Below are 12,392 nucleotides of genomic sequence, written 5' to 3'. Positions count from 1 at the left end.
GGGTTGATTTGTTCAATGATCCACTTTTCTTGGCTCTCCATGGTATTCTCAGGAGTCTTCTCAGATAACAAACTTCAAAAGCATTAATATTCTTCCTATCCTGATTCTTCAAAGTCCAACCTTTGTTCCCATAGAGTGATTTTTATAGATGCAGAGACATCACAGCATTTGAATACCTTTTTTTAAGGCCTACAGGGCTGCTTTACCAGGTGCTAGTAAGGGGCATATTTGTGACTGTTCCATTACTGTTGATGGTTGATCCTAAAGGCAGAAGCTATCTATCACTTTGATATCTTCATTGTCAGTTCTAAGGCTGATTACTCTACCAGTTGTCATTAGTTTGGACTTCTTTATATTTAATTTCAGTCCCATTTTTTCACTTTGCTCATTGTGAGCATTGATTTTTATTATTAGAGCTTGAGGATCCTTTCCATTTTCAGCTATCCAGGCACTATCTTTGGCATAGACATACTACTGATATTTCTTCTTCCAATTTTAAAATCATGCTCATCTTCTTCCATTGCACTTTTTACAAATTGAATTCAGGGGGAGTACACCGCCTTGTCATATTCTTTTGCCTGAAGCCAATCTGTTTTATTGTGTTCTTCTTACTGTGGCTTCCTGATCTGTATATGTTTTTTTATGAGATCAATGAGATGTTTTGGCATGCCCATGTTTCTGAACACATTTCTTTTTTCCCCCCTTTATTTGTATGCCGCCCTTTTCCCTGGGGGGACTCAGGGCGGCTCACAGTTCAAAAAGGGGGAGGGGGAAGGACAAACAATTTCCAACATAAAGACAATACATCATATTAAAAAAACACAACAGTCACACAATTCGAGTGGGGTTAGGATCTTAACCCCAGGCCAGCCGGGACAGCCAGATCTTTAGGGCGGCGCAGAAGGACTGGAGGGTGGTGAGGGTCCGGATCTCCACGGGGAGTTCGTTCCAGAGGGTCGGAGCAGCCACCGAGAAGGCTCTCCTCCGAGTAGTTGCCAGTCTACACTGGCTGGATGATGGAATTCGGAGGAGGCCTAATCGATGCGATCGTATCGGTCTAGTGGAGGTAATTGGCAGTAGGCGGTCTCTCAAGTACCCAGGTCCAGTACCATGAAGGGCTTTGTAGGTGACAACTAGCACCTTGAATCGCACCCGGAGATCAACAGGCAGCCAGTGCAGCTCGTGGAGGATAGGTGTTACGTGGGTGAAACGAGGTGCACCCACGATCGCTCGCGCGGCCGCATTCTGGACCAGCTGCAGTCGCCGAATGCTCTTCAAGGGCAGCCCCATGTAGAGCACATTGCAGTACTCCAGCCTAGAGGTCACATATCATATCATATATGATATGGTCAACAATGAACTTCAATGAAGTATATAGTGATTTTTTTTGCATTCTTTGACTTTCTCAATTATCCATCATGCTTTGGTAATAATATCTCAAGTTTTTCACCTTTTCTAAAGGCATCTTGAACATCTGGAATTTTTTTATGGCTACAAGAGAGTGAGCAGGCATACAATGCGGAACACATATTTAAAGGAATGTGCTAGCACTGCCTGTTTGGCTAATGCCCTCCAGGCATGTGGAAGCAAATAGAAGTCCAAGGTGTGAAAGTGATTAAAGTCCTATCAGTTACAAGCAACAGCTGTGAACTGACCAGTTAAGATCACAAAAATGAACTTGTTAATTTGCAGTTAGCACTTTTAGAGACTCTTCCTGTTTAGTTAGCAGGGGTGGGTTCCTGCCAGTTCTAACCTCTTCTATAGAAGAGGTTCCACAAATCTACAGTGCCATTTAGAACTGGTTCCAACTCCCTCTCCCCGCCTGTCCACACATCATCAAGATGAAGAGGGAGAAGAGGAATTCTGGGAGTTGAAGTCCACAAGTCTTAAAGCTGTCAAGTTTGAACACACCTGGTTTTTTTTTAAAAGGTTAGGAGTGCAAGGGTCTTGTAACTTGTCAGCTTTAAGACTTGCACACTTCAATGCCAGAGTTCCTGAGCCAACATGACAGGAGGAGGAATTCTGGGAGTTGAAGTCCACAAGTCTTAAAGCTGTCAAGTTTGAACACTCCTGGGGTTTTTTTCTAAAGGGTTAGGGGTGCAAGGGTCTTGTAACTTAACAGCTTTAAGACTTGCACACTTCAATGCCAGAGTTCCTGAGCCAACATGACAGGAGGAGGAATTCTGGGAGTTGAAGTCCACAAGTCTTAAAAGCTGTCAAGTTTGAACACCCCTGGGGTTTTTTTCCTAAAGGGGTGCAAGGGTCTTATAACTTGACAGCTTTAAGACATGCATGCTTCAAATGCCAGAGTTTCTGAGCCAACATTTTTGGTTGCTAAGCAAGAGTGTTGTTAAGTGAGTTTCACCACATTTTACAAGTTGGCCACGCCCACCCAGTCACATAGCTGGCAAGCCACTCCCACCCGGTCACATGGCCCACAAGCCACTCCCACAAAGCAGGCCACACCTACAGAAGAGGTTCTAAAATATTTTGAAACCCACCACTGAATATTAGTCACAAAGTTAATTTTTTATCACCAGTGCAGTTACTAAATGAAGAATAGATGTAGCCTGTCACACTGGGGGTTTCTGGAATAAGATCTCACAAAATTATAAGCAAGCTACCTAAAACTGAATTAAAACTGGCTTACCAAAATAAGGGATAGTGGAAACTATTCCTTCTGCCTCCCAAAAAATAATTTCAAGCCTCTTGTACCATGCAAGAAAAGAAAACAAGACTTTAAATCTTGATTTTAGTAGAAATGACTTGTGTTTGAGACACACAGTAGTTGGAATTTCTTCATGAAAGCTTCATTATCTTTCTTACAAAAAACTTATTGATCACAGATACACCTGCTTGTGTCTGTTTCTAGTTCAAGTATATGACAGAGAAAAGCTTGCTAACTGGAAATGTTTACATGATCCTTTGCAACCCACCAAAGATTCCTAGGTGTGCAATTTGTTGTGTTGTGTGGAAATTAAAGTAGCAGCTAGTGGCCACATCTGCATATGAAAAATTCTAATTATGGACCAACTACTTAGTTCTTCTTTCAAAAAAGCCGGGAGTTAAAGGAGAAGAAGAAACCATGGGTTTTCATCAGGACTCTAGTCCAGGGGTACCCACCGCCCACTTATGTATCTCTGTTAGTAGTAAAATTTTCTAACCGCCCACCGGTTCCACAGTAATGGTGATTTTATGAAAACCTAATGAAAATGTTTTAAAATAATGCTAAAAAAGTAAATTAAAAAAAAAGGAAAATGCTTCAGTATCGGACAAAACCCCTACCGCCCACCATGAAAGCCGGAACTCCCACTAGTGGGCAGTAGGGACCAGGTTGACTACCACTGCTGTAGTCTGTTAGACAGGTAACCAGAAGAGATCCAACTTAGCATTGTAAGGTAATGACCAATGTTTCTGCTATTTACGTATTATTGTTTAGCTGCTTCTGTTGATTGGCAGAACTAAGAGGGAGGGATAAAAAAATGTGCATCAAGACATTGCTTGCTCAGTATGTGTCAGAATTCTCCACTATTCTGCTCTACCATGAGCAGAATAGTGGGGGGAAAAATACCTCCTAAAGAATTGAACTACAGGTAGTTAATTTTAAAAATGTAGAAACGTAACAGCATTATGAATGTTTTCCTGAGATTGGGTCAATACCATAATAATAATAATAGCTGTTCTTTCATAGACTTATAATTTAATTAATAATTAAATAAGTAACCTGATCAAAAAGATGTACAATACATACAGCACTAAAAATATTTTTCCCACAAACATCTCACACCACTGAGGCAAGTGCAGAAAGAATTGCTACAATAGTTCAATGAAAAATAGTTGCCAACAGGCCATGGACCAGTAGTGGTCTGCAAACCAGGGGTTGGAAACCCCTGCCTTAGGAAATCCTAAAATAAGTGCATTTACTATAAACTGTAAAACGAGCCTCCTTCAGATGTTATATTGCTCACTGACAAGCAAACCATTAAAACCACAAAAAACAGACTAGATTTAAGAAATTTTAGAGAGACTGGAGTTGCAACTGGACAGAGACATTGGTAGCAATTATTGACTCTGTCTATCTAAACAGATGAGTAACTAAATGGTTTAAGCCAGTGGTCCCCAACCTTTTTATCGCCGCGGACCAGTCAGCCTTTGATAATTTTACCGTGGCCCGCTGAGCGCGCGCAGGGGTGGGGGGGCGTTGTTCGCGACGACAGCTTTGGGCCACACGTGCGTACCTGCGCGGGGCTCTCTTCCCTGGAGCCTTTGCACACGGCCCAGGAGCTTTTGCGCACGGCCCAGGAGCCTTTGCGCTGCAGCGATCATGTCCCCCGGCCGCTGCAGCGATCATGTCCCCCGGCCGCTGCAGCGATCATGGCCCCCGGTCGCTGCAGCAATCATGGCCCCCGGTCGCTGCGCGGCCCGGTGCCAGGTACTCCACGGCCCGGCATTGGTCCGCGGACCGGGGGTTGGGGACCACTGGTTTAAGCCAATAACACTTTAAGAAACAAAGAGATGGCCTTTCATTCCTCATATTTTTCCTGACTTCAGCCAAGTCTGATTGTTATTTTGCCAAACGCTCAAGGAACTAGATGGATGTGCCTTCAGAACAGTTTACCATATTAAAGTTCATGTTTGCTCAAGTAAAACTTTTGGACCACGCCAATTTTTCTGACTAAAACGTTTCTCCACTGTATCATTAAAAGATACCATCACCGTATTACAATTTCTCCTGAAAAACTGCTAAATTTGTTAACTATATACCTATCTATTGCTTAGGAACTTATAGTATTCATGGACCCCTATCTTATTGATTCTGTTTTTTTCTGCCATACAAGGGATTTATATATATTCTGAAGATATTGCTTTGCATTTGAAGATTTGTTTCATTAATACTTTTCAAATACAACATCCTATCCAACATCTGACCTAGATGCTAGAAGACCTGTGTAAGAACATTGTTCAGATGAGGAGAAACACACTATGGTAACTAGGAACACCAGAAAAAAGAAACAGGCTGCCTATACCAGTGTTTCTCAACCTTGGCAACTTGAAGATGTCCGGACTTCAACTCCCAGAATTCCCCAGTCAGCATTTGCTGACTGGGGAATTCTGGGAGTTGAAGTCCAGACATCTTCAAGTTGCCAAGGTTGAGAAACACTGGCCTATACAACATCTTACAACAAAATGGATACCCAGGCAACTTTATCAAAAAGTGCCTGATTACCTAACCCACTATAGCACAACCAATACAAGCTATGGGGAAAAAAAATATCAGAAATAACCAACAGATTGTTACAACCACGTGGCATCACCATGGCACACAAACCAACTCCCTTTTTATGATCCTGTAATTCAATGAAACACTCCAAAACATCTTAAGTAAACCAAAAGATTCAGCAGCCCAGGAAGAAAAAACAGGAATCCTCCGCTATATACAATATAAGGAATGTAAGCTACCCGTAAAATGTAGGACAGGCAGAAGATTAGCAGAGCACATCCATTAACACCATCTAGCAGTCAGAAGACACGATGAAAACACCTTAATCTCACAATTTGCGGACAGAGTCATCAGTTGAAAACTGGGAAACTATGAGCATCCTAGACCAAACTAAATCCAAAAAACACTAGGAATTCCTGGAATCTTGATATTCAGACAAGAAGTAAACCAAATATCCATATCACCCAAAAGAGGTGATTAAAAACTAAGAAGGAAACAAGACCAGAACACATTTCCTCCAATGGCCGACAACTACCATATTTTTCGGAGTATAAGACGCACCTAGGTTTTGAAGAGGCTTTAAAAAAAAAAGTAGGTAGATAGATAGAGGGATAGAGAGGGAAATACAGTAGGTAGGGAGGGAGAGAGGGAGAGAGTAGTTAGGTAGGTAGATAAAGGGATAGAGAGAGAGAGAGAAATAGAGAGAGAGAAATACAGTAGATAGGTAGGGAGAGAGAGAGAGTAGGTAGGATAGTAGGTAGAGGGATAGAGAGAGAAAAATAGAGAGAAATACACTAGATAGTTAGGGGGGAGAGAGAGTAGGTAGGTAGGTAGATAGATAGGTAGATAGAGGGGGAGGAAAGAGAGAAATACAATAGGTAGGTAGGGAGAGAGAGAGAGAGATTAGCTGGGTAGGTAGGTAGATGTTTCCAGGTGTATTTATCCATGTGCTGGAGAAGGAAATAGCTGACAACCTGTAGCACCTAAAACTTTGTTTTTGCTGGGACAGCACTTGATCAATGTAATTCTCATCAACCACTCTAACTAAACAGTTTTCCAAAAGGGGGGGGTGTTTTTGCACTCTGCAAACCTCCCCAAAATGACCCGTTTTTTGCAAAAATAGGCCAGTTTTTTTTTTTTTTAAAGGCATGAATAGCCTTTGGGGGGGGGGGGGTTGTAGCGTGCTCCTGGGGAGGCAAAATGAGCAAAAAACCGGCCTGTTTCTCACGAAAACAGACAATTTTTTTGTTAAAAAATTGCATGCATAGCCTTATGGAGGCTTATAGAGTGCTGCTGGGGGGGGGGGGGCAAAAAAGGGCCTGTTTTTGCTCATTTCTGCCCTCCCCAGCCCCCAGGAACTGTCTGAAAGCCTCCATAAGGCTATGCCATTTTGGTGAAGGGGTGGTGCTTCAGGAGGCAAAAAAATGCTGTATTCTGTGTATAATTTTTAGAGGAAAAAGGGTGCATCTTGTACTTCGAAAAATACGGTAGATAGCAGGGATTAACACTAATCAAAAAACAGGGATAACGCTCACACTCACTAGCACTCATGTTACCTAGTTGGGTTATGAGATGTCTGCAAGCAAATAGCCAAGCTCAGAAAGCACTAAAGAATCCACATTTCAACCTGAGCTACATATATTCATTTCTACATCAGGAGAGTTGAGAATATGGTGATGCTAATGGGGAAGGTGAAGCATATAATACTTCTTTTTTCTTCTTGGTTGACAATGAATCTGCAGGTTTTGAGTGGAATTGTTGTTGTTGTTGTTGTTGTTGTTGTTGTTGTTGTTGTTTTATGCTTCCTGTGTCAGGAAATGTAACCTGGTTCACATCTGATTGGAACCAATGCCCCTGGTGCTGACATACTAAAAAGCTACATTGAAGCTACAATTTTGCCAGGATTTGCAATGGAACAAAGTATGTATTTGATAAACTCGGAATAATTATTAGAAGTACAAAAGAGTGCTGAAAACCAAGAGATGTGATTGTTAATTTGATAAAACCTTTTGGTTATATAGGCAATTCTGTCAAAGCTTCATCATGGCATATAAGATAAAGCTTCTGTCAGTTGTCATTCTTAAAGAATAGTGCATAAATGGCAACAGACCCAAGGCTTTACTGTGAATAACCAATAAAACTTTATACAGTAGAAGCAAAAATGTTCAAAGTAATCCTGAAGAAAAAAAGAAATGCTTTCCTCAACACTGCACAAATCGAACAATCTTTATTACAGTCAAAGACAAGCATAAGGAATGTGGCATACAAAAGTATTTGAAAACATTTAAAAATACATGTTGCATTAAAGCCGACGAATACTTGCACCCTGGGCTGAGCACACCCTGTCAAATTAGTCTATTCAAGAATTAAAACATTCTGGTATGGATTTATCTCTGTGTTGAGTATGGTATCTATTTGAACCCCAGAAAGAACAACCAAATTTTCCATAAACAAGTTTATTCTAATGTATGTATGTATGTATGTATGTATGTATGTATGTATGTATGTATGTATGTATGTATGTGTGTGTATATATATATATATAAGCTTATATATATATAAGCTTCCAGTTAGCTTCCTCCCTTAATTGGGGCTTACCAGGGGTTGTAAAAATCTAATAGATACCTTTCACCGTGGCTTCGCTGATAACGGAAAAGAGCCTGTGGCCTAATGGCTAAGAAGTCTGCCTAGTATGTAATATACTCCAGGTACAAATCCCAGTAAGGGTATGGCTAGCTGATGAGAGCTAAATAGCTTGAAATAGATCTATACTAGTCTCCCTTTATTTATTTATCAGCAAAAATAAAAACACACACACACAAACACACACACACACACACACACACACACACACATATATATATATATATATATAAATTTATTTTTTGAATAAAAACAAAATCATCCTCCATTACAAATTGTAGAAAGTGTGTCAATAGGTTACAAAGAGCTTTCATGCACAGTCATCACCTCTGAATCATATCAAATTATATATTTTCAATCACATATATTTATATATATTGCTATCATCATACCTCATCCTTCATATGACTATAGTTGTTTTAATGTCCCTTTATAACAAACATTCCAAAATTTAAAACGAAACCACATAGTGGCATTCCCTTATCTATTTTCAATATCATCCAATCACATTATACCTTTGTAACACATTAAAAATAAAAATTAATTATGTTTAATAACAACAATTTTAAACCTCTTTTCTTAATCATTGTGTACAATTTATATCCAATTTCCCTTTTATCCTGTTAATACAAATGATTACATTATTATCATTATCAGTCATTTATTTAAGAATAGTTTGACTAAGTTTAACTTACTTTTTCCTCTTTTTTACGATTTAAAATTTTTATCATTATCAATTATTTATCTATCCACTAACACTACATTTTTAACATAATGCTCTAATTTTAACAAAATTTAACTAGTGTTTTATTATTAATTTTCATATCTCAACCTGTGTCTTTCCAGTAATAGTGTAGTCCTATTTCTTTTGCCATTTGTGGAATTAGTCTTCTGGTTTTTTCCTTAATCAAATTTGTTTGGACTTCTCTTCTCAACTTATTGCTTATTACATATCTTGTAAAATCTCGAAACCCTCCATCAGCTTCCTTCATCAGTTTATCTTTGGTTATCAGTAGTGTTTTTGTCAAAATTTGTCTCCTTAAGTCCATTCATTCTTCTCTTTCTTCTTCTTCTATACCTTGAAATCTGTAGTAAAGCACCTTTCCATCTATCTTCCCTTTCCTTGTTCCACTCTTTCCATCTCCAACCACACTCAGTTCACTGTCAATATACACGGTTATCTTGCCTCTTTTCCCCTGGTTTTTAGGACTCCAGCCATCACTTTTTCCATTTGCTGAATATCTTCTATTTGCTGAGTATCTTCCATTTTTCCATCAGATTTTGCCACATTAAAGTTTATATTTTCAATATTTTCCAATCTCTTCTCAATTCTCTCTGTTGTTTTTAATAATTTTTGAATTCCAGACATAATCTGTTGTAATGTTATGGTTTCTTTTTGAAGTCGTGTCATCCTTCCAATTAATAAACACTGCCACTCTAGTTTAAAAACAAATCTTTGTTTTCACTTCTTTCCGGCTAGAAACAAGCATCCAGAGAGCACCTGGGTAAACAATCCATGCTCTTCTCTATAAACAAGCTGAAGCCTTTGAAGTGCAAGGTCAAAATGATCAAAGGGAAAAAAGAAAAAGCAATGTTTCCAGGTATCAACCTCCAACCTCCAAGTGGCAGTGTAACTTCTTTTCCCTCTAATATTACTACCCTCTTTATATACCTTTTAAATCTTCTTTATGTTTCAGGCTTAGAAGAAACAAAGTTCTTAAATGAAACCAAATAAAAAGAAAAAATCCATCCCAATCAGTATTGTAGAAGTAAAGGAAAAGATTTAATCCATAGATAAAAGAAGAAATAGAAGAAAATCAAAAACTTTCACTTTTAAAAAGTTCACAAAACTTCCATCGATTGAAAAAAATAAAATAAAAAAGATAAGACACTGTCCAATAATGCTTAATTCCGTCGCTTATTTCCTTTTCTTTACCAATTTAATTTAACTTCAATCTTTTTTGGGAAGTCTTTTATAAAAAAATATTTCCTCACCAGATGGAAACACTTTCTCTTTCCGCTTTTCCTCCCGTTGCGGAGCTGTCCCGGCTTCAGCAGCTTGAGGCTGTGCAGCACTAATGGTACCATGGCACCAGACCAGGATGGAAGAAAGAAGCTGGATGGGAGTCAAGCTAAACCTGGCTGGGATAATAGCAACACCCCATCACTCTATTCAACAGTAGCGTTAAGCCCCACAGGTGTCAAAGAGATTCCAGATGTCGCCGGCTAGAAGAGATTCTCTTGGATCAATCAGGGACTTTGCGATCTCCCTGAGATCACGAGATGTACTCTTCCCTGTCACCGTCCAGATGGACCATCCAGCGGCAAAAGTGTCGACTAATTATGATGATGATTTATCATGTCGTCACGATGTCAGCTCCTTTTCCCCCATAAACCAGTTTATTGTCTAAGCAAACTGGGTGGTAAATGATGCTCTGGTGATATTTGGGGGGAGGGGTTTAAGAAAAAAATAGCAAAGATATCCTTTGTTCAATTACTGATTTCTCAAATTGTAAGTTTTTATATTAGCTTTATTTTATGTCAAAAATGTCCAAGATAATCAATCTTACCTTGACATTGCAGGCCTGTTCCATGAGCCTTCTAGCATTTTCTTCAGCTCTGTACCTTTTAGGCAGCTGTACTCTAAAAAACTTTAAAGCCCCTTCAAAATCAGCTTGCAGAAGATCCTCTTTGGAAGTCTGCAAAGAAATATATTGAAGAGCAGGTGTAAACAGTGAATCAAAGTAGCTTTGCTCTATTTCATAAGATATAGCATTTATATAAGCATAAATCCAATCAGTGGAATAGGAAGCTAAATAACCCTATTTTCTAAAAACAAGAAAATTAGAATCAACATAAGTTATCACTATTTTTCTATACTTAAAAGAAAATTGGAGGAGGGGAATTTGTCAGAATTATTTGTAAATAATAAAGTTGAGAAATAAATATTTAAAAAGCTAGTAATGTTAAAATCATGCTGATAGCTTTTATTTCTCAGATCTCTGAATTGTGTACCATTGTATTATAAGGTTTTGAAAGCTTCAGAAATGACAGAACAATGCAGCAATTGTCTTCATGGTTAACAAGGGTTTACTATGTATAAAGGTAAGTAATATACCCCAAAATAAATCCATTTGTAAACACATAAACTCTAGTTATAGCCAACATACCAAAATTAATATACAAAACCACAGATGAGGAACAACTTGGAATCTGGGTGTGTTACCATTTTTTTATGTTAATGATTAAAAAAAGTAAATTTGCTCTTGTGATAATTCCTCTTATGAGAGTTAGTACTTCTAGGGTAATAAAGCAGAAATTTATCAATATTCTCATTTCAACATCTATGCAAAAATACATACTCATCCCCATAATATATACATTTTGTGATAAATATTTGTTTGCATTTTTATTTGGGAAATTAAAATGTGAACTCAATAAATTGTTCTCACACTCTCATTTTCATTATCTTACTGGGTTTAATTGAACCCCAGATCAGCTTCCTAAAAGATCTGAAAAAGGACAGGCCTCATCGCCCTCCATCTTCTCCTTGTTCCTCAGTGTTACACTGCAAATGTGGTTTGTATGTTGCCGAGGTGGCGCAATGGTTAGAGTGCAGTACTGCAGCCACTTCAGCTGACTGCTAGTTGCAGTTCGGCGGTTCAACGGATGAAAAGTTCCCACAGGTTCCAAACTACCCCCTTTAAAAAACAATCTAAAACAGTTAATATCTCTGGTATCTAACCGATTTAGTCCATTTAACTTATGCAAAAAGGAATCTAAGACGCTGAAGAAAGGATTAGGATTAGGATTTATTTCATTTATATGCCGCCCTTTTCCCCGAAGGGGACTCAGGGCGGCTCACAACTCAATCAAGGGAAAGGAGGTACAAACAGGGGATAAAAAGACAAACAAACAATACACAATTTAAAACACACAACAACCATACCATTCGAGAAGGGGGGGGCAGAAGTTCTTTAGCCCCAGGCCTGGCGGAATAGCCAGGTTTTAAGGGCTTTGCGGAAGGCCTGGAGGGTGGTGAGGGTTCGAATCTCCACGGGGAGTTCGTTCCAGAGGGTCGGAGCAGCCACAGAGAAGGCCCTCCTCCGGGTAGTCGCCAATCGGCATTGGCCGGCGGATGGAATTCGGAGGAGGCCTAATCTGTGGGATCTGATCGGTCTAATGGAGGTAATTGGCAGCAGGTGGTTTCTCAAGAAGAAAGATGCACTGTGAAAATTGAACTTGAAGGAGAAGACTAGAAAAAAATATTCCAAAATATTTTTCATATCATCACCTCCAAGAAGCTTCTGAAACAAATTATCATGCTAGTTAACAAAAAGACTTTTGGGAGAAGGTGTGGGGGGGAGTCATAGGCAATAAGATTAAAAAATAATAGAAGCCAGACTTCCAGCATTAAGCAAGAATATGCAAGACAAAATATCTTGAATAAGAATGTCAACAAATAAAAGGAATTAATGAAAGAAACATGTAAAGCATATTTACAATCAGAGGAACGTTTTAACTAGGT

General features: G+C 39.0%; 1 protein-coding gene across 1 annotated transcript in view; it reads right to left on the bottom strand.

Annotated features, from left to right (window-relative positions):
* RABGAP1L (RAB GTPase activating protein 1 like) overlaps window positions 1-12,392 on the bottom strand; it is a 210,881-nt gene that overhangs the window by 44,355 nt on the left and 154,134 nt on the right. Inside the window, exon 18 of the mRNA XM_087726774.1 lies at window positions 10,435-10,563. Coding sequence (XP_087582900.1) covers window positions 10,435-10,563 — 129 coding nt within the window. The remainder of the gene's footprint in view (window positions 1-10,434; window positions 10,564-12,392) is intronic.

The sequence above is a fragment of the Thamnophis sirtalis genome, unplaced genomic scaffold (assembly GCF_051295495.1).
Source record: "Thamnophis sirtalis isolate CommonGarterSnake01/CBP01778 unplaced genomic scaffold, rThaSir2_p1.2 scaffold_12, whole genome shotgun sequence".
NCBI lineage: Eukaryota > Metazoa > Chordata > Lepidosauria > Squamata > Natricidae > Thamnophis > Thamnophis sirtalis.
Note: the sequence above shows the minus strand (reverse complement) of the source record. Positions and strands in the feature narration are given on the sequence as shown.